Source organism: Armigeres subalbatus, chromosome 2 (assembly GCF_024139115.2).
Source record: "Armigeres subalbatus isolate Guangzhou_Male chromosome 2, GZ_Asu_2, whole genome shotgun sequence".
Taxonomy (NCBI): Eukaryota; Metazoa; Arthropoda; class Insecta; order Diptera; family Culicidae; genus Armigeres; species Armigeres subalbatus.
In genome coordinates this window covers 2,503,192-2,527,024 of record NC_085140.1, presented here as the reverse complement: position 1 = coordinate 2,527,024, position 23,833 = coordinate 2,503,192, and the positions used below count along the sequence as shown (strand labels likewise).

The window sequence follows — 23,833 nt, the reverse complement described above, 5'->3', positions numbered from 1 at the left end:
ATTACAATTATCGAATTGTTTAAACGAATATCTTAGGCGGAAAAATATATTCTTTTTAAGAATGAATTTTAATTAAACATAGAGCAAAAGTAAAAAGAGGGCCAAAACAGAATTGTCTAATATTGGCAAAAATAATTAGAATTAGAACACATTTTTAGTTAAAATTCCTTAAAAAAAAAAGAAAAATCAATATAAGAAATTAAAAAAAAAACAAATCAAGACTAAAAAATGATAAAGACGGATTTCTTCGCCAGATTTTGCCAGATTTTTAATTTGCAGCATGCCAGACTTTTCCCAAAAAGTAGTGGCAACCCTGCCGACGATGTCAAAATTTGGATTTGAAACAACCAAGCAGGTGGCGATCGCTTGGTTTTCTCTCGTTATTTTTCTTCACATTGTTCGTTCGTTGCGTCATTGTCGATTATAAAAGAGGCCCAGTTCGGGAAGACAGTCATTCTGTTGGCGACATTTGGAGGAAGCACATCGGCAGCATCGAATCGAGCGTTTGGTCTCGGAACTGATAGTCAACGAGCTGAGCGCAGGGTTGCCACTGCTTTTTAAGAAAAGTCTGGCATGCTGCATCTTAAAAATCTGGCAAAATCTGGCGAAACAAATTGTCTATCATTTTTTTAAATTGAGCGATTCTAACTAAAATTATGATCTAAATATTTTTACACATATTAAAAATTTCTCTGTTTAACAATATGTTTCCTTTGCTCTATGTTTATCAAAATTTAAGGAAGGTCTGCTTCCGCCTAATATAATCCTCGAAACAATTCTATCCAGTGAGTTCCCCTCAATTTGACGTTCAACAATCATAATATGGTATATGAAACAGTGCCTATGTAAACAGTCCTCTTCAAAATTTGGTAATCAATAATTTCAACTTTATTCCAGAGTTACTGTCCCTTCAAATTCAGCTTTACCTGTGAAGGCAATGATCCAAATCAGGGGAATACATCAAAAAAGAATAACCCATGTTCGAACTGAACGAATTGAATGAAATCTAAGCTCTGAATGTTTTTAAAAATTATAAATAATTATTTGAGTAACTTAAGTCAAGTCAAGTTACTTGACTTATTTCAAAACAGGGTTCGTTTTAAATTTGAATTTCTAAGTAACTCTAAATGACTTTGAAGTCATTTTTAATTCATTCGATTAATAAACGTAGCTCGAATTACAAAGTATTCAGATTAAAAATGGTAAGCCCACAGATATTCCAAAAATAGTTTTGATAAACATAGTTAATAATTGAATTTTTGTAACAAAAAAAATTGTGCCGTCATAATTTTTATAAATCGTCCATAATAGAGTATTTTGATCTTACGGGGCGTTACAAATCTATGAGAAGGGATTAAGACAATCATTTGTTGCTTGTAATGAAAAGATTTCAACAAAATTGCCCTCCTCTAAGATGAGTATCAAGAATTTACCACTTTTACGGAGGTTCCGGATCTTCGTCATCATCTCCACCCAGATTCATGAGAATGGACCACATCAATCATTTGTTATTCAGAGACGAATGAGTTTTACAAACTGTCTACTTTTACGGATGCTTTGAATATCCCAAAGGACCTCCGGTGACCACTCAGGTCCATCAAAATGGGTTTAATGATGTTTCGGATCCTCCAGAAAAACACCGGATTGTTGAATCTATATACATAAAAATGAATTTCTGTCTGTCTGACCCTTATAGACTCGGAAACTACTGAACCGATTGGCGTGAAAATTTGTATGTAGAGGTTTTTGGGGCCGGGGAAGGTTCTTAAGATGGTTCGAGACCCCTCCCTACTTAGGAAAGGGGGGCTCCCATACAAATGAATCATGAATTCCTGCATAACTCGAGACCTAAACAGAGAATAAATCAATTTTAAGCGAAACGAAGTTCGTCGGGTCTGCTAGTAACCAAGAAATGTGATAAGCCATGGAAATAGACAATGATTACATTTTATTGAGATTATTATTTCAGAACGATGTAAGCATTTCCAGAACTCCAAACGTAAGAAATTACGCCAGAAATTGGCCCTTTAATTTTTGTTTCTTTTAAACCGATCTCTGGAAATAAGCATGGCTGAACTGCAGTCCGGAACAACATCCGCGGAATCTTCACACCTTCGCTTTAATTATAAAATATTGAAATTTGTTTAAAAATGAGTTTTTGGAAGCGAGTTGAAGTTGCGGTCATTTTTTACTTGTCAATGTACTGTGTAGAACTATTTGAGCCGTAGCTTCCCGAACAGCACACTTGTATTAGATGATTTTCTGTAACTCATATACTACCGATTCTGGTCACAAAAAATCTGTCTGAAATTTTAAAAGTCTGGCATTGTGGATGGTTTCTCTTTTTCTCTTTTTGGTACCAAAAAGTCTGGCAGTGCCAGAAATATCTGGCATAATGGCAACCCTGGTTGTAGCAGGTCTAAAAGGAAGAATATGCTTCCTTTGTCAAGCAGTAGGTTATCGGAGGGATTCTTGTCCTCAGCAAGAACGGAAGAAGCCCGAAAAACAAGTACAGTGTACTTCATACGCTGCCGTTGTCTCTGGAAATGAAGAAAAGCAGGAATCGTTGGAAACCTCGGATGAGGACTTCAACGAAGTTCCAGAAGAAAATCCAAAATCAGAAAACCAGAGGCAGTCGGTGGTTCGTGAAAACATACATCCAGGGAAAAAAATCGAAGGAAGAAAGATGATGTTACTTTGGAGGAGGTGGCAATCGCCATGAAGGAAGCTTTGGCTCATCCACCAGCGACGCAGTGACGGGCTCAATTGTCTGCGTCGGGCTCTGGTTCAAGTACCGGTTCAACAACACACCCGAAGAAGAAATGCGTTCGTAAATCATATTATTAATTATATTTTATGTTATATTTATATAATTTCTTTTGTTCTTGGCTCCGTAGAGTTTTAATAAAACAGCTGAGCCTAATAAATAAAGACAATGAAAAAAATAACTTCGTTCATAATAAATATGTACTCGCTTACCAAGTTGACTTCCCATGAATTATCTTCTCAACTAACTATCCCTTTTCCGTGGCGCTCACGGAGATGCAGAGGATTCCTCGGTCTCTTGTAGCAAAGAGTGTTGGAATATTTTTTTCTCTCCTCATCCTAAATTGACTGTGAGGACGTGACCGGCATCGTTATTGGTATTGAATTGATGAAACTCCTGAATATTTACATGTACAGAATAGTTTTCTAATCCCAAGAAGGTTATTCAATTGGTGAGCTGTGCTGCATATTTATTGTTTCTCGCTAGCTAAGCGCAGGACCAGTATGGCCGAACAACATTTTCGGCCTTATGACTTTTTCGGCAAAACGACCTGTTAGGGCAGATGGCTTCTTGGATCACATTATAAGTAAGACATTTTTGTTTCAAACCATATCAGATTTTATAACTGTTTCGGCCAAATGGAATTCCGAAGAATTTCCCTTAGAAATAAAACTTGTCCAAATTATAAAGGCAAAAGTTTAAAGAGTTTGCACTTCAATATAAAGAAATCCACTGAAAATGTTTGATTGGCCCAATCATATATGTGTACCTTCCCCTTAAGCTATTATAATCTGTATTAGGCACCATCAGCTCCACCCACCAGCTATTCTGGTGAGGCGTTCTTAATTCATTATAATATCGCGCACTAACCTGGTTCAGAAGGGTTGATATGGCGTAGAACACACCGACGTTCATGCCGTAGGATACCAGCAGCAGGACGTAGTTTCGGTTCAGGACCAACCGCTTGATGGAGTGCAGGAACGGGGACGACTGGAGCGGATTCGGCGTCTTGGTCGCTTCCTGGGCTGCCGATGGAGGCGTCGGAGGTGCCGCCTTGAAGACTATCAAAAGGAGCATTTTGTATTGCGGGGATAATCGTTCGTGATTCTTAAGCGTACTCACAGATGAAAACCAGCACCACCAGCAGGCTGGTAAAACCGGCCACGATGTAGAACATGAGCCTCAAATCATCGCCTACTAGATTCAAATCGGCGTGATTTTGAACGAGCACGGGCGGTAAAAGAAAGCCAACTGCGATGCCGAGCTGAAACGATAGGATTTAATAAAAGAGATTAAGAGCGTATTCTAATTGCAAATTAATTTCCACGTTTCACACTTCCCAGCATGTGTGCACGCTATAGACCAGTGAAAGAGCCTTCAACATTCGCTTGGGTAGGCAGATTTAACGCCTGTTGGATTAATGCGCTTGTCCTTCTAGCGCATGAATGGAAGTTAATAAATTATTCACCACGTGTCGCTCACATATGAAAAAGGTTCGCAAATATCCGAGAATGCCATTCTTCTCTGCCCCTGAGCCCTTCAAATCTATGGTAACTTTTTTTCAATTAAAATAGCTTCAAAACGGTTGACGTTTTACAGGAACACATATTGTCCGGTCGGAGAATCTCATGCATACATTAATTATGTTGGTTGGTCATTTCCCGATACCAACGTGACTATTTCCGGGTGAAATTAAATTTAAAAGCTTTTAGTGAAAATGATGAAAAAATATCCAATTTAAACTATCGAGCAGGCTAGCAGTTTTCATACCACTTACTCGCACCGGGAAAGTAATTTGATTACAACATGGTATTGCCATATGTGGTGGATCCTATGGTGCTACTATTTCCAACTAACCAGTTTGATGAACAGCTGGGACAGCAGACTAGGTGTCGCATTTCACACTTGGACTTTTTGCCGTCCAGTTGCTCGTGACCGATTACAATGAAACCGCAAAAGCATTCAGTTGGTTTGTTTGTACACCAGAAACAGGAGCACTATTATAGGTGGGAAAAAGTGGTCTAGTCGGGACACATTTGGCTAATATTGGCCAACGGTGCTCAAAGTTAGACCACAAATCATTGATTTTTGTTCACGTTTCATTTTTCTTGTTTCGAAGAAAACACAATGAATTACTTGAATTGAGAATGTTTCTAGCAATAAACCAGGAGGATACTTTTCCAAAATAATGTGGTGAGAAGTATTTATAGTGTATTTTTTTTTCGAAATAATATACTATCAACGATTTTTTTGGTAGGCGTAATAGCGATTACCTTCCTACATAAGCGGTACTCGAAAAATTCGTACTTTTGAGGGAATTCAAATCACAACTACCATTTGAACCAGCTTGAATGTCGAATGCAAACTCGTCAAAGTTCATCGTTTAGAAATTATTGCCATCTGGATCCGTCCTCACATCACTTTAAGATTGTGAGTATGTGTTGTCGGCGAATTATCTTCAACCATAAGTTTCCGTTCTACCCGGAACAGGTATTTCACATATGTGCTTCTCCATTAAGAAGTGCTTGAATGTAAAACTTTTCAACTGAGTAAATCACATTCAGTTGGCTAGGTTTGAAAATGCCATGCAGTTGCAATTTGCTGGCAGCCGGTTTCATAAACATACATATACTCCATGAGCGTTAGCGTTCTGTGAAAGCATAACTTTTCCATTTATTTGTGCTTAGTTGATTATGTAGAACTTGTAACCATAATGGGAAAGATCAGCTCCACATATGCGTAAATCAGATGCAACATTTTCTGAGAAGCCTTCAGTTGTCTAATGGTACAAGGCGCATCTTTGAATGTAGACCGTGCTAAACGTGACTAGGTGCAAATCATGGTCAGATATCGAAGACGTAGGAATGAATGTAGGAATATATGTAGTACATTCTATTAGTCCGCGTTTTAAAGCTTATCTGGCAATAAAAATTCCTTTGTAAAAAAAATGGTAATTTGGTCTACTTACAATCCGCAGCAATGATCAATGTGATTAATTTTCAATAGAATGAGAAATTGACTGAAATCTTCTTCGAAGGCAATTTGTTGCAATTTAATTGATTGTTGCTACGTTTAAAGAGGTGGATCTCTTTTCATTGTTCACATAAAAAAATCATTTCAGTTAGTCGACCTAAGTCGATTGGTATATAACTCAGGCCTTCTTGCCAAAGTTCGGGTTCGGAGTGATGCTACAGCCTCTACGCACACTCATTGTACGAGAAAGCCAAAAAGGATAAATGCACAAATGGTTGACTTTCCAGATTAAAAACTTGTCTATCGGTGGAAGAAAGATCAGGAAGCTAAAAGGTAGACGAAAATCTACTTAGCATGCTCTCAGCATCCACGACAATGGGAAAATGTATTTCGTGGTGCGAGAAATCGTCTGGAAAGTAAAGGAAATGAGAAGAAAAAAATTCATACCTTCACCTGGAGTTTAAATTGAATTTGAGACTCTCATTGCTGGTTCACTTTTACTCGGTGGTTGGTTCTGCTGGCTGTGGTGGAAGATAGTGCAGCTGAACTTTTCAGACGATTAATTTTATTTCAGGAACGTCTGAGCTTGCTTGGTATCAGCATATGTTATACATTTAGACAATGTTATTTAATGGATGTCACCTCCGCACAATGTATTTTAGCAATTCAGATCTTTGCGCTTTAAAATAATTTTAGAATATACTCAGTAGGATCGAAAATATATTCAGTTTCAACGATATTCCCAAGTCTAGAAAGCAAGTCCGTCATATGGATAACAATAATCTGTTAGACGGATGACGGATCACAACAATACTGACCGATTCTGGCACCTGCTTTATAGGTATTTTCCACGGAAATTAATAGCTTCCGTGCTTCCGTAAATAATAAAATATACCTAGAAAATTCAGTAGAATTAAAACGAATACCAGGATAACTAGACAACTTCCTGTTAAAAATCAGGGCTTTGTGGTCGTGCGGTTAAGTCGTCTAGACGCATGAGCTGTGAAGTGTGGGTTCGATTACTGCACTGGCAAGGAGAAAACTTTTCGTAACGCAGAAAGTTCTCTACTCGTCCACTGGGTATTGTGTAAATGTTCTGTCCGTTGTCCAATGCTAGATGTTAAGTATTCAGTCTATGCGACCTCTGGTCGAAGACGGCGATTCCATCTTTCTAACTGGTCGGAAATCACTTTCGCATTATTCTTTCAAATTCATATGATATCCAATATTCAAACAAGATGGCCAAAAAAATCTTCGAATTCGATTTCCAAACTTATAGGGTGCGGAAATTCTATCTTGATTTAAAACTAAAAAAGAGCTCCCTCTCTAAACTACAAATCTTAACTTCAAACCCATTTTTTTATCCTGATCTATGCGAAAAATGTGATGTGATTTTCATTTCATTATTAATCCTAAATCAATCTCCAGATAAAATTTTCGATCTAAACTTCAAATCAGAATCCATAGAATAATATTCAATTATAATCCATAAATTCAATCTCTTACTTCAAAACCATCATCCATATACAATTTCGAAATGGAATTAATAAATTTAATCCTAGAGAAACTAAACATCCAATTGATTTTCCATACAAAATCAATCTTCTTACAAAATTTCGTAACTTCATATCTACTTCCAAATTGGATCACTAAATCTCCCCGAACCCGATTTCTTACTGAAAATCTGATTTGATCAAATCGGCAGAACGAAATTCACATTTTGTTTTTCAAAGACAAGAATATCCACAGTTATGAGGTTGAGGGATATTCGATACTATTTGTGATCAATTAAATCTGCTAACCGAAAGTTAAAATGAGGAATTTTTTGTTGACGCTTGGTGCGATTTTGCAGATTCCCGCCAAATATAATATTCAAAACGACACATATAGTCAATATAAATATTTTTCTCCGTGTATTGGCGTTTTTAGATTTTCACATTCGTAAAACATACTTTTATATAGGACACAAAGACTAGCCCTACATCAAAATGCCTCGGAGTCCTATTCCGCTCCCAAATTTAAAAAAATGGCTCGAAGTTCTGCTCGCTCCGGAACAACAAAAAAATACCTCGGAGACTTACTCGCTTCGGAATAAACAAACAATAAATGACTTGGAGACCTGCTCGCTCCGGAGTGAAAAATAAAATGCCTCAGAATCCTGCTCGCTCCGGAATAAAAAAAAGGCCTCCGAGTCCTGGTCGCTCCAAAATAAACAAAAAGATGTCTCTGAGACCTGCTTGTTCTGGAATAAAAAAACAAAATGCCTCGAAGTCCTGTTTGCCTGGGATACCTTCTCGCTCCAGATTAAACAACAAAAAATGCAACGGAGTCCTGTTCGCTCCAGATTAAACAAAACAAAATTCCACGGAGATATTCGCTCCGGAATAAACAAAAAGATGACTCTGAGACCTGCTCGCCTCAAAATGAAAAAATTAAATAAGCTCTTGCCTCGGAGTCCTGTTTGCTTCGGGTGAAAAAATGCCTCGGAGTCCTGTTCGTTCTGGAGTAAACAAAATTGCATCGGCGACCTGCTCGCACCGAAATAAAAAAAAATGCCTTAAAGTCCTGCTCACCCAGGAATAAAAAAAAGCTTCAGAGTCCTGCTCGCTCCAAAATAAATTAAAAGATGGCTCTGAGACCTGCTTGTTCTAGAATTAAAAAAAAAACAAAATGCCTCGAAATCCTGTTTGCTCCGGGAAATAAAAAATGCTTAGGAGCCCTGTTCGCTCCGGAAGAAAAATTGCCTCGGAGACCTGCTCGCTCCGAAATAAACAAAAAATACCTCGGAGTCCTGCTTGCTCCGGAATAAAAAAAATGCCTCGCACTGGAAGAAAATGGAAAAATGCCTGTGATACCTGCTCCTTCCGGAATAATTCAAAAATGCTTTGGAGTCCTGTTTGCTTCAGAGTAAACAAAAATGCTTTGGAGGCTTGCTCGCTCTGAAAGAAATTAAAAAAATACCTCGGAGACCAGCTCGCTCCGGAACAAACAAAAATGTCTCGGAGTCTTGCTAGGTTCGAGATAAACAAAGGATTAACAAAACAAAATGCCTTGAAGTCCTGCTCACGCAGACCTGCTCGCTCTGGAATAAACAAAAAATACCTCGCTCCAGAGTATACAAAAAAAATGCCTTGAAGCCCTACTCGCTTATGATAAACAAAAAAATGCCTCGCTCCGGAATAAATAAAAAAAATGCCTCGCAATCCTACTCGCTCCGCAAGATACAGAAAAATATGCCTGAGATACCTTCGCGCTCCAGATTAAACGAAAAAAAAATGCATCGGAGTCGTGCTCGCTCCATAATAAACAAAACAAAATGCCTCGGAGACCTACTCGCTCCAGAATAAACAAAAAGATGACTCTGAGGCCTGCTCGCCCAAAAAAAAATAAACAAAAAATGCCTCGGAGTCCTGTTCGCTCCGGAGTGAACAAAATTGCATCGGAGACCTGCTCGCTCCGAAAGAAACAAAAAAGAGAGAGAGAGAGACCTCGGAGACCTACACGCTCCGGTATCCTTTTACTGTTCTCGGGAGACATTCTAACCCCTTCATCCAAGATTTTTTTCGAAAAACATCTTTAATGTTTATTTTATAACAAAAATATACTTCATTTCCTATACCTACCATGAAATTTCCATGATTTTACTTTTTCTCTCGATGACAGCTGGCGGTCTTCTCCTCCCATACATAGGGTAAATGATATATTTTGGACATGTACATATTTTGGACAAGCCTGAGCTTCTTCGATCAATTTTAGATAATGTGTAGGAAATTTTTTATCGAAAGTATGATCATTGCATACTTTTACCTCAACTCTAGCGGCTCCTGATGAGAATTCACAAATCAACTATTATTTATCTTTAAAATTATCTAAAATGTAAAGCTATCTACCAAAGTGCCTGCTGGACGCCAGTATGCAGGAGAACATGCATTATAGGACTCTTCGTAACATGCACCTGAAACACGTTTAAATTGGTTCAAACGGCAATCTTGAGGTCCTGCGGCCAAAGTTTGATTGTAATTGAGATACTAACATATTCCAATCGCTTAACATGAACTTGAGACGGATGAAAAAGGAGTGACCAAAATGAAGTTATGTTTTTATTCATCAGACATTTATTGGTCACCCCATGTACAGTGCATGGATGAACCATTAATTGCCAACTTTCAGGCTGTTTTCAATGATATCGATAAGATTGCGAAATAATGTTAATTTCTGGTTTAATCTATGTCAGTTAAGCAAATAAATGCATTTAAATGAATGTGGATACGTGTAGGTAAGTCATACTATTGAGATCTGTAGGAGGCCATTTTTAAATTGGGAGAAAATGACTCTGTCCAAAATATATGCATTTTCCATGTCGAAATTATATATTTGATGTCCAAAAAGAAAATATTTCAGTTCGCAGCATATCACAGTTTACACCTAGTAAACGTAATTTACTCAAAAATTGGGCAATGGAGACACAAGACTAATCATAGGTTATGAATTTGGATGAACCTAGTGGTTTTCAATTGTTTTATACTAATCAATCTCGATATATTTTCTAATGAATGTCCTGCGCTTGTCCAAGATACATCATTTACCCTAATCTGAGTATATAGTGAATCTATCATGCACTTTAGGCCTGCTGCGAGCGTGTACATTAGGGTGGCTCAAAAAACACTTTTTCAAATTTTTTGATGGGCCGCACTCTTATTCGGTTCTATTTGATGCCTTGATGCTCTGGACAAAATTTCAGCCAAATCGGTCAACGTTTGGGCGGTGCTAAACTCGTTGGAAGTTTATATGGAAAAATGTATGCAGAAACATCCAAAAACAGTGATTTGCAGTTGAACGACACAATTTACGATCAAGAACCATGATGATACTCATTCAGTTCTTGTAGGATTTAATACAGAATGTTATGCTGAAAACCGCGAGAAGATTAGAGTTTATTAGGCAAAGATATTAGCATTTTACTGGAGTGTTGTAGGGATGAATTTATTTCTTTTCAAGGGTAAAAGAAACAAAATTTTCTCAAACCCCACTTCAGAGAAATGCAAAAACTTTAATCTTCTCGTGGTTTTCTGCATAACATTCTGTATTAAATTCTTCAAGATCTGAATGAGTCCTTTATCGTCATAGTCCTTTATCGTAAGTTGTGCCATCCATCTGAAATTCACTGTTTTTGGATGTTTCTGCATACATTTTTGCATATAAACTCCCAACGAGTTTAGCACCGCCCAAACGTTGACCGATTTGGCTGAAATGTTGTCCAGAGCATCAAGGCATCAAATAGAACCGAATAAGAGGGCGGCCCATCGAAAAAATTGAAAAAAGTTTTTCCCATACTAATTTAAGCCACCCTAGTGTACAAACACGCACATTTCTCTCACACTTTTACTAAGACTGCTTTCAGCTGTCACGGCTAGATCAAATAGGATATTTTTCAACCACAAATCGTGGGGAATATCAACGAGATTTTTCTACTTTTGTCAAGCTTCGAATGGGTTCAGATCGTTACATTTGCATTTCATTCCTCTCATACATACATTTCACTAAACACTTAGTCACATTCGTCAACCTGCTCATCAAAATGTGCGTTTTATGCTAAGTTTTTTTAAATTAAAAGCTCTGAAGCAGTGGACTTTGTAGACATGTTAACATGTTAACATGTTTTTCGCTCCCTTCAACCATTTTCAATGTGTTCAATATATTTTTTCTACGCTAAATGCAGATACATATTCAGATTTTCTGTAACACGTCCAGTTTTTGAGATAAATGGATTTTAATTCACAAAAGTACGTTTTTAATCGCTTTCTTTAATTAATAGACACTCTGTGTTTCATAACCGCTACTGTGTCGTGATCTACTGTGGTATTCTGCTGTGCAGAATCCACACAGAATCTATTTTAAGACGTTCGTTATTGTTATCATTGCCGGGTCCATCTCATCGAGAGTCCATTGTTGTCCATTTGTCCATATCGTGAATCCAATTTAACGTTGCATTGTTTCGGTTGCCATTCAACCGGGTACGTTGGAGGAATGCCTCCGAGAAGAACAATTTATCAGTCATCATCGGCCAACTGTGCCGTTAAGACGGGCACTCCAAAACGCCACCGTTTGGGCTGCACCTCCGGCGACTGACAAGGGCTTGGTGGAGGGGCTTGGAATCGAACCCATGGCCGTCCGCTTATAAGGCGAACGTGTAGCCAACTGCGCCACGGGACCCCCTCCATAAAACTACATATTTTCATAGAAATTTGGTTTCACTCCTCTGCAAAATCGAATTTCTGCTCCACATTTTGAGAATGAAGTTTGAATTAAGTAGAATGGGCCTTATAAAATGCATGTGGATTATTGGATTTTATTCGGCACATACATGTGTTGTGAAAAATGGAATTAAATTTACAAAATTACGTATTTTTAAAGAAACTTGGTTTCTCTCCTCTGCCAAGCTGAATTTCTGATCCTCACATCGAGAATAATGTTTGCATTTCATCGAATGGGCCTTGCAGAATGCATATGGTTTGTTGAATTTAATTTGTAACGTACATTTGTTGCATAATGTTATTCAAATCTGAGCTGAGGTAATTCTATTTTTTTATTTTGTTGTTTAATATTCAAAACATTGTGTTAACGTGACCACGTGGAAGTGGTGGTCTTTTAATTCGACGAGCTCAGCTCTTGATAATGATTTGATTCTAAAGCAGTGCATATTCAAATGCAGAACAGTTCTCATGGACGTGTATATTATTTACCGTGTAGTTACATATTTTAAATAACCAGACGGTGGATCGTGTTCACTACAGAACCCTTTTAGCTACGTCCATCGTGAACGAATGATTGCTATCGCCAATTGATTCGAAGTAGCAGTACTTGGTCCTACTCCTACTGAGTACCTCTAGGTAAAAACGCACAAATCCGTTTCGAAGGACCATTAATGTTCATGATTAAGGGGCTGTCGCAGCGGGCAGTAATATAAAACTTTTGTGAATTCCCCATTATCCATGAAATTTACACAAGAACCAACTAGAGATAAACCAGCCGAGGGATGCAATGTCTCTAATTAAGGCATACTCAAAACCCCAAGAAAGTGTCAGTTCTAACACACAATGATATTTGCTGTTAGATAATTCTCAAAAAAATAATTATTAGATTAATCACTCATTAAACCCGTACGCTATTTGAATAGACTAAGGGGAAGATAGACGAGAAAAATGAATGAATATTAAAATTCTAATAATTTAGGTCAAGAGTGGCAGTGACATTGTTGCTTCAAGAAACTTGCCACCGAGTAACTGAATCAATGCGAAACTCCTCCCTAGTAACTAGCCTAGCAAGCACGGTGAGAGTAAATCATCCTTCGGGAAAAAAATATTCATGGATGAATATTCAAATGTTTCAAAATTTATGTAAATTTATGCAACCGGAGGCTGGGTGGCCTTGGCGTAGTGGTTAGTAGTCAGTTTGGCCATCCTTAGGTAGTTAAATTCGCATGTCAAAGAATTGGTTTTCTTCTACCGTTTTCTTTAGTTTAGTTAGAAGTTTTATTTGATTGGAGTAATAATATTCCTATAAAGCTTGTATATCGCAATAGAATGTTAAGCTTTACAGTTGGGTGACATGGAAAACTTATTCATTCATGCGGTTCCTTTTCAAATTGTAACTCTATTTGTATAGCTAGAAAAAAAACATGTTTCGGAACGTTTTGTTTTATCCAAGATGTAAAATATACCACATCTCTCTAACATTTAAAAAAGGTCGTAATCTTACGTCAAAGAAGTAATGTAAGTTACTTGCTATCCAGTTTTGTTTCATTATTGGTTTCAAAGTAAAAAAGTCAATATTCAGAACCTTAAGAAAAATTTAATGTGTGATATAATAAGATAACATAATTTATTGCCGGAAACAAAAGCCACCTCGAAATGCATGACGGATATTCTCCTTACAAAGTGGAGTGCATGTGCCGGATCCTTGTAGCCTAGCGTCGCTATTATGATTTATGTGCGTTGGTTTTTCTTTAGGATATTCGCGCTACTGGCTTGCCCCAAGTTGAAATTTAAGAGCAAGTAATAATCAGCTCAATGAAACGGGACAGAATCAAATAAAGCGGAAAATAATTGCCCATTAGCTCTCTTCGTTCTTTTTAAACACTGGAAAATCATTTCCCACGACAGCGAGCATTCTTATGGCCGAAGAAAAAATAACATCACAAGAGCCTAATTGAATCGATAAATAACAGTCCGAAAAATGATTGAAAAATGATTGTTGAGTGATGGAATCCTGGTTGTATGCCCACGGACCGGCTTTTCGTTCAATGCCTATCTTAATTGGCAATTGATGACAGTAATCATAGTATTGTAATGCGATTATACTTTTACTATTCTATTAGTTAACAGTTAGCTGATTTGTTTTTATTCCATCAACTGTGTGGATGGAGCTTAAATTCCAATTGAATAATTTAGGCAATTTTGAAGTTGGGAATGTTGTCCAAGGTTTCCACATATAACGAATTTAACTAATCTTCAATCAATCCATATTTTGGACACCCGAGAATCATTTTTCATTTCTAAATATGTGAAACTATACACTGATAAATTCTGATATCTCCGTACATGTTATTGTTCAATTTGTTGAAAAGATCATCTCCTTCTATATACAAAAATGATCAAGCGCATTTCGAAAAGGATTGCTGTTAGTCCAATTCAACAAAATCCGATCCAGCTGAATCCTGATTATTTTCCATTCGTTTTTATTCCCGGTTCTGTGGTAGCCATCTCATCATTTGCATAAATTTTCACAAGTGCTTTCACCCCATTAACCAGTGCAGCTAGCAGCAGCGGAATACAAATTTTGGACGAACTATGTGGGTGGAGGAGTGATGATAGAGCAAAATTTTTAAAAGCGCTGTGTTAAATTGAATTTTTCTCCTTGCGATGCAGGGCGATTTTTCACGAAGAAGGGACGATAAAGTTGTTATAAAATTTCAATCTATGTGCAATAACGCCTGACAAAAAAATCGCTTAGCTCAATTGACCTCGAATATGCGAATCATATTCATGATAGTGAGTCATCGTCATGGAATATGTATGTCCACACTAAAATGATTAGGGGCCCTCCTTAGGGGCCCTCCTTAGGGGCCCTCCTTAGCCGTGCGGTAAGACGCGCGGCCACAAAGCAAGACCATGCTGAGGGTGGCTGGGTTCGATTCCCGGTGCCGGTCTAGGCAATTTTCGGATTGGAAATTGTCTCGACTTCCCTGGGCATAAAAGTATCATCGTGTTAGCCTCATGATATACGAATGCAAAAATGGTAACTTGGCCTAGAAACCTCGCAGTTAATAACTGTGGAAGTGCTTAATGAACACTAAGCTGCGAGGCGGCTCTGTCCCAGTGTGGGGATGTTATGCCAATAAGAAGAAGACACTAAAATGATACAATTTATGCATTTATATTATCTTTCAATTAGTAGTATGTGAATGTTTTAATTTATTTCAACCGTCAATTAAGTTAAGCGATTGAACAGGAAATACTCGGAAGCTTCTACGATTACTTATTAGAGTAAATTTTATGGACGACTCATCAACCCTGCTATTGTCTCTACAACTGACCATCAAAGCCTCAGTACTCAGAATGTAATGGCGAAAGGCGAAGTAAGGAACATTGCAGAAACAGAGCTTGTCATCCAAGAACATCGTAAAGATTTTATGTCAAATTGAGATTTCGTTGCATTACAGCGTCGTTTTTTGATAAACTTTTTCGAAACAAAACAATCTCAGCATTGTTTGTCTTAACCTCTGCTTATGAAACTAAAATTCACTCAGTATTTTTATGCCAGGGCAATAAACCTTTGCATGAAAATCTTCAAAAGTGTCACCGTTATCTGCACGGACGGAATGCCTAACAAAACCACTCAGAATCTCCGGATGCTTTACGCTATCGTAGGCCCTTAAATGCAGTGCCCGAGAAGGGCCCCATTCTGTTGAGCCTTGGTTGGTTTTGCAGTCACGCCTCGGTGAAATTTATTTCCGCTGGAAATAAGACAAAACAGGCTTCGCCTAGAACACTCGAATGGGTACCAGGCGCAGGCATGGAAGCTGTGTGGATGATAGTTGATAAGGGGAAAGTGAACGAAGCCCTCGGTGAAAACGAACTTCAGTGTTCATATTCTCCGGTCGCTAAAGGGACGGTTAGGGTATGAGTTGTCCCATCTTCTCGTTAGTTTTCGCAAGAACGGTACATGTGAAAATAGTTGATGTCGTTGAGATGAAATAAGATTAGGGCTTCGTTATCTTGGCAGTTTTTAAATTCATTATACTTTCTTGATTACATGTTTTTGAATAGAAACAGTGAAATGAAGAAAACGATTCTCAGAATGCATTACACACAATACTATTTTTATTCAGAATCCTTAGTCACAAAGATATGATATGATAAATCAAGAATAGATTCAACAACTTTTTCGATGTTCACCAAAAAAGAGAATGCCCCTTTCAATTTACTTACACAAATCAATGCAATCAGCATTCTCATACTCTAGGATTTTGTACACGCATACAAATACAAGTTCCTTCAAAACCGGCTTTTGCGGTTTTCGAGACCGCATGATTAAATCCGCTGGTTTTGATTTAGCTTAATGTCACTACAATAATTAAGTACACTCTTTTGAAACGACCGACAATCAACGGATTAATACTACTTTTCCTAAGTCTTGAAAATCTAAAAAATAATTTACATCTGTTGTATATCTGTGATATGAATCTCTTTGACTATGTTGACCTAAATTTACGATCAGTGAGTTTGAATGCACTGGGGTGGTGTCGAGTTTTTGTATCGAAGAGATACAATCTTCGTTTGAAAAATGTTTTTGAATAATTTTATTGTGATTCATTGTACATTTCTGGACGAATTTCACAGGGAATTTTTAGACATTCTTACGAAAAAAAAAATCCCAGAGGAAACTCTTCAAAATTTCCACGGTAAATCTTCGGGTTAATGATAAAAAAAATCGGAATTTGAAAGAGCCCCGTAACGCTGGGTAGACATCTTTGCGTGGTGTGTTACGGTGTCAGATCTACCATGGTCACATTGTCAGCTACAGACAAATCCTGACCCAACGAATACCTTTCTCAATATCCAACTCCGTGGTACTTATGAGGGTGTCGCTGAGTTGGGGGCCTCTCATTAAGTAAGTACTAAATTAGCACTTCCTCCCCCTCCCAAGTTACGGTGCAGATGGGCGTGGCCAGGAGTAGTAATCCTTATGCTTTTATAATTTTGTCCTAGATTGAAACCAAGGACCACACCCACCTTGATTTTTGATAGCAATCTGGATAAGGATTTCAAAAGAAAAACATGAGTAGCACTAGTGTCCAATCTACGAAGTACACCGTAAGTATGCTATGCTATGCTAAAACAATTCGGAATTTCAAAGAGGAATTTTTCGGAAATTCCAAGGGTTTTTTTAATGATTGTGCAGAGATCTTTGGAATTTGTAATTATAGAGTAAGTCCCCTTGAGAAATAAAAGAATCCCTGAATCAAACGATCTCAGGGTCGGCACGCACACCTTAAATAACTCGCAGACTGGTAATTCCCTTTTTTTAGGTATCTTGGCTGTGCATATGCACAGCACATGTTTCGAAATGGACAAATTGATATGAAATTTGCGAAAAAGAATCCACGTGTCTTGGAGGGACTCGAACCCTTGCAAAACAAGAGCTAAACGCGGTGGAAGTTGGTACTCGGATTTTTATGGGTTTTCCGCACACGTGACCTTTAAGTGGTCTTGTTGTGTAGGGGTTATCACGCCTATCTAGAGAGTAGGAGTTGTGAGGGATCGAGTCCCTCCAAGACATGTGGATTCTGTTTCGCAAATTTCATATCAATTTGTCCATTTCGAAGCATGTGCACAGTCAAGATATTTAACATAAAAATGATTTTCGTACGGCCGAGTTGCCGAATAATAAGCAATTAAAGGTCATTCTCGCAATAATAGGAAAAAACCACAGTATTTCCACAAAACAGAACACAGTATTTGGCTTATCACTTTTTACTCGTTCCCTCTCCTTCTATCACTTTCTAATCAGCGCTTTCTTACTTCCTTAGCAACTAATCTGACCTTTTCTTCAAGCCCCTTATTCCTTACCACAGCTCCACCACACCTTTTCTTTCTTCACTGCTTCCTCTCCTTTAATTGGGGCTTATCCCAGAACGCCGACGACTCCATCGCTAGTCTTCTGGGGTGCCGTCGTAGCTTTCGGGATGAAAACGCGCACTCTCCACCTACGAATATGGTGACGGATTGGCTTTCTAGTCACCGATGTCAGTATTAGGTACACGAGATCAATGCACGACGGCTTTCGTATGGTCTTCAAAATCAAAACAGCTTCTCTCGGGATTCTAATTCCAATAACGGCAGGGTTCTGATAATGTAACAAACATAGAATTCACGTTTCGCCACAAAGGAGGTCAGTAGCGGTTGTCCAGTGATGTCCAACTTCTATTCCACTGACCACTTAATCTTGCATTATCTAAAACTTTGCTAGCTCTTAATTTTCCACATTAAACTGTCTTGGTCGACGACATTTTCGTTAGTGAAGAGTTATGTGTTCAGGGAGACGATCATGTCATGTATTGAAGCTTATGACCTCGTCCCTCGGTCAGTGACCTCACATTTAACCAAATGGCCACATTACGCCACCCCTTCGTGGTCGTTCAAAGTAAAGACACTATAAACAAAGACGCGAAATCTGATCCCTGGACAATCAAATCAACCGGCAACCCCGAATGCGCAACACTGTTTTTCAAAACTTTTCAAATGAATTATAGGCAGTGGCTGATTTTCTACCCGCCGCAGCCACATCTAGGCGCTATAGTATATGCGCAAAATAGCCAGCAAGAGTTAACCGCCAGAAATTTGTATGGCGAAAGACATCTAACGCTGGTTTTCTCAAAATTAGGAACTTTTTATGAAAAACTATTTGGTACCGGTTATGAGGGATGTTGTCCGCTACTATGCCTACCAAATATTTTTTCGATTAAAGTGCTTAATTTTGAGAAATCGAACCTTAGATGCCTTTCGCCATACTGATTAAAGGAAGTTAACTCCTAGTGTGCCGCTGTAAGCACGCTCAAAGCAGTCGATTCATTGGTTCATACAATTTTCATGATTAAAAAATATTGAATTTGTTTCGCGTTTACTAACCCAAATCGGGTTGTGAGTTCACTACAAACAAGTAAAGATCATTTCCAACCATTTGTTGAGGTAGATTATCCCAAAATCATAAAAAATAACGAAATAATAATTAGGACATGTCCTTAAAATGGCCCTCACCAAGTTTTACGCACGATTTTTTTTGGAATAACACATCTCTTGCTTGATTGGAATGACACTGACAGTAAATTTGGAATTCCAATGAATCACCTGCTTTGAGCGTAATTACAGCGGCACACTAGGAGTTAACTTTCTGAAATCAGTATGGCGAAAGGCATCTAAGGTTCAATTTCTCAAAATTAAGCAGCTTTATCGAAAAAATATTTGGTAGGCGTAGTAGCGGACACCTTCCTACATAACCGGTACCAAATAGTTTTTCATGAAAAGTTCCTAATTTTGAGAAAACCCGCGTTAGACGTCTTTCGCCATACACATTTCTGGCGGTTAACTCATGCTGGCTATTTGCGCATATACGATAGCGCCTGGATGTGGAAGCGGCGAGTAGAAGATCAGCCACTGTCAATAATTCATTGGAACATTTTCTGTCTTTGTTTATAGTATCTCTAGTCCAAAGGACTTTTCCTTGGTTCTCTGGTGGTGGGACACTGTACCTCAGTGGGTGGTTAGCTGCGTAGGGTGGAGGTGATGGAGCTCGATTTAAGGCGTAGCCTACTAAAGAAAGCTGAGTGATGGACAAAACGGTTCATTCAGATGAGCGGCTCTAAACCAAACGTTCACTTAAATGTCTCGACTCATTTGAACGAGTCGTTAGTTCATTCAGAAGAACTATTGATTCCGGGTGGTTTAAGCAATACATCATGCAAATATCGGAGTTTAATTTTAATTTGAACTTCTAGTAACTTCTTGATATATAACTCTTTTCTTGTAGACTTTTTTGCTGTTTTGTTTGATTTCGTGCTCCACGCTCTTTTTTAATTTGAACGATTTACAGATTAAGCCTAGTACGCTGCACTATGGGGATATAGGCGGACTTTTTTCGATTTAGGTTTTAGGCGGACTTTTTTTTTAGGCAGAATAATTTTCCCACTACTACCATCTACTCAACTGATCACGGAAGTACTTACGGACGCAACTAATAAGCAACCGTCGAACGCAGTCAATGCATTTGACAACCACATTCGGGCTGCATTTTCCATGGCAATGACCATTGCGCCATCTCCAATCGATTGCCAAACACGCTCCCAATTTCAAATACATATGAATAAACGGTTGCGGATGTTTACACACGTATCGGTATCGGCCAGCCTCAATATCTGTTATCTGTGGAAATCTCGTTCATTTCTAGGCCAGAAAATGCTAAAGAGTATGTAAAAGAGTGGGAGAATATATGCTGGCTCCTGAACAAACAAACAGCAAATGTCAAAAGTAAGCGGCTGATCGAGTGACATAGTGTTTGTTATTTGAGCCACGGTTCATTTGTGAGCCGCGGCTCAAATTTAGATAGCCGTTGTATGAACGCTTTTTCTTAAGAACCGGTTCAAACGAACAACTCGCGAACGTTCGCCCATCTCTACAGTGCATTTACAACATTTATTCCACGAAATACACTACACTAAACATGGATTTCTCGGTAATACTCTCGACATAACATAACTGTATAGTCTAGTATAACAATTTGCGAATAATCAGAACATTACGCTCGTTGGCCCATTCTCCAACGGTTATCTGCTCAACAGATAACTGCGAAAAAAAAAAGAGATTTACTATCTCGTAGATTGATCCACCTAGCAGTGATTGTGCCTTTCTCGAGCATTATTGAACAATCCAAACCGGAAAATTAGTTGAAATGATGAGCTATTTGTGAGTGCATTTTCAAAAGTTCTAAGTAAAGTATTATTAGCGTGTGCGTTTTATTCGAGCTTTTTTATTATGCTTTAAAGCTGCAAAAGCGTTATGGCGTTATGAACGTAACTTGCATGCTATCATAGCTTGTGTTGAATTTGTTGTACTCAAGTCTTGTACTAAAGCGAGTAGAAAAGCTTGCATGGGTTGATTCTACAAGGCATTATATAGCATGTTATGACTTATTCATGATGTATCATAACTATTTGAATATTCAGAAATTTTCGGAAAGTGCAATCGTTATGAAATTCAATAGTGATCAACTACGCTTTATTCTTTCTAGATTGCAACTTGCTGCAAGAGAATCGGTTAAGAATTACTATGTGAAAAATTGGCTAATGTTTTTTATGGCACAGTTGCACACACACACACACATACACACGGACAGACAGACATTTGCCCAGTTCGTAAAGCTGAGTCGATTGGTATATAACACTATGGGGCCCTCCTTAGCCGTGCGGTAAGACGCGTGGCTACAAAGCAAGACCATGCTGAGGGTGGCTGGGTTCGATTCCCGGTGCCGGTCTTGGCAATTTTCGGATTGGAAATTGTCTCGACTTCCCTGGGCCTATAAGTATCATCGTGCTAGCCTCATGATATACGAATGCAAAAATGGTAACCTGGCTAAGAAACCTCGCAGTCAATAACTGTGGAAGTGCTTATGGAACACTAAGCTGCGAGGAGGCTCTTTCCCAGAATGGGGATGTAATGCCAATGAGAAGAAGAAGAAGAAGAAGAAATATGGGTCTCCCAGAAGTCTGGGAAATGCAAAATAAACGACATATAAAATAAACGTAAATTTACAAAATATGTCTGGATGAACATTCTTATTTAACCTCAAATAGAGATAAAATAAGGATTGCTGATTGGCAATAGCTTTCCAATTACTATCAATGTGGTTGAACGCACGTGAATATTACTTTATTTTCAATTTTACTTCCGTTTCTTTTTTACTTTCCTTACGTTAAAGAAATGATTACGCATACGCGGGCACCTAATCGGAAATTCTAATGAACAATCGGTCACTTTGAGCGATTGATTGTTTACTTCGCGAAGGATGAACAAATGAACAAATTAAGGAAATGATAATACTGTTGTGCAGAAGTTGCATAGGTCACATAACTTTCCATGGCGAATCCCGATCTATGTTACTGATTACCCCACTAACAAAACTTCCTTCCCGTGGTAATTGTGGAGATGCAGAGGTATTCTCGGTCTCGTCGTTATTGATCAAAATTTGCGAGCTGCTAAAACTTGCACTTCGAGAATAGATGGTAAGTCCCAACAAGGGTTCCTAGCAAGGACAGAAATCTTCGTTTTACTATCAGTTGCATCGATGCTCAGTAGGCAGCTTCGTCATAGATTCGTGTTTGTTTTGATCAGACGCTCGGCGATGCAGGCACGAACATCTCGCAGCATGCTGTCAAACTTCCATACCAAATTTACCGCCCGATCTTCAATAGCCGATTGATAATCGAGCGCAAAAAATGAATATCTACCGGGGCTGAAATGAATATTTTGAATTGTGGTTAATTTGCACCGATAAATGATGATTATTTTAGTTTATATACTAAACAAATGCATATATTTTAGGAATCTGACTTCAAAATGTTGAATCCATGCACCGCAGTATGAAATGATATTCATATTTTGAGATTTCAAATTGAATATCAATGTGCCAAGCTGAAGATTCATTTTGACACCGCACAAAACAACGCTGACACCGAGAGTCGACGCTTGCTGCTGTTCGTGCGCATGCCGTCCTATTCATTCGCACATTCAAATTCGGGAAGGACTAGCAACTTGATTGCGTGTTCAATGTCAGCTGTTTGAGTGTAGTTGAACTGACTTTTTCTGTCCCTGGTTCCTAGTACCGCCTTCGTTGTGTGGTACCGGTACTACGGTACTGAGAAAGTCCAGTACCGGTAGTACCAGGAAAACACCGGTACTAGAGTATTTTTATTGATGTTGGATTTTGATCTGAATAATTTGCTCCTTTTACCATAAATTTAGAATGACTCAGATGCACGTTTAGTCATGTATGGTATACACTTTTCCGCGAGTAGTAACGGCCGTCAATTTACCTTAGGATTAGTTTCAGAATTGGCATTGTGTCCAAAGTAGTAAATAAGAAGGTGTTGATGAAGTAGATCTACACACGAAATATATTTTAGTTACATGATAAATATTGTCGTTTTGGTTCCCTCAGCGGTAAGTTAAAAAAAAAAGTTAGGTACAGAACTGTTAAATCTAGTGACAATCTTTATCTTGTAACTAAAATATCATTTATCCACACCTTCTTATTTACTTCATTGCTGAGGATTCTCGGCACATCATGTGCATAGACCTCCACAAACGTTATATCAGAAATGATCCTACAGGCAAGTTGGTGTAAATTACAGTGCGCGGAAAATTAGATTGGAAATTTTCAGAATTTTTCAACATTATTTTTCAACACATCTGCATTTTAAGGGGATGTATATAGTAAATAGCATAACTTGGGAAACCAATTGCAAAAGACCGTTTGTTCGAGAAACCGCATATGTAACATTTTTGGCCATAATGCTTAGAGATATTCTAAAACTTTGCTGACAAAAGCACATCAAATGCACAATTACTATTCATGGACTAAACACATAAATAAGTAAAAGAATAACAGGGTTTGCTCTTTGTCCTGTACGAGAAACGTCTATCAGTCAAATCCCGTAAACGTATCTCATCTAAAACTTTATTCTTGATCAATTGCTGCAGCGCTAATGTAAATAAAACTTTGTGCTAACAAAGTTAGATTGCGTTCCTATTTGGGCAAATTGAAATACAACTGCTCAGTTTTCCACTGAATTGAGGTACTCAATTTAGAGCTTTTATGCATATTTATGAAAAAGTGAAAACATATTCAAAATCGTGATTTTCTAGAAATATTTGGTCACTTTTAAGCATTTCTCCATATTGATATTTTATTCCAAGTACTGATACCTCGGTACCGTAAATACCGGTTCTCGTTGGTGGTTGGTACCGGTATTTTCGGTAC

At 38.2% G+C, this 23,833-nt stretch overlaps 1 protein-coding gene across 3 annotated transcripts in view; it reads right to left on the bottom strand.

The window, feature by feature from the left end:
* The window catches only part of LOC134217460 (heme transporter FLVCR2), a 176,718-nt gene that overhangs the window by 11,604 nt on the left and 141,281 nt on the right, over positions 1-23,833 (bottom strand). For all 3 annotated transcript variants that reach the window (XM_062696228.1, XM_062696226.1, XM_062696229.1), the window contains exons 6-7: positions 3,890-4,031; positions 3,638-3,828 (exon numbers count right to left, since the gene is read on the bottom strand). In XM_062696228.1, the coding sequence (XP_062552212.1) occupies positions 3,638-3,828; positions 3,890-4,031 (333 nt within the window). The remainder of the gene's footprint in view (positions 1-3,637; positions 3,829-3,889; positions 4,032-23,833) is intronic.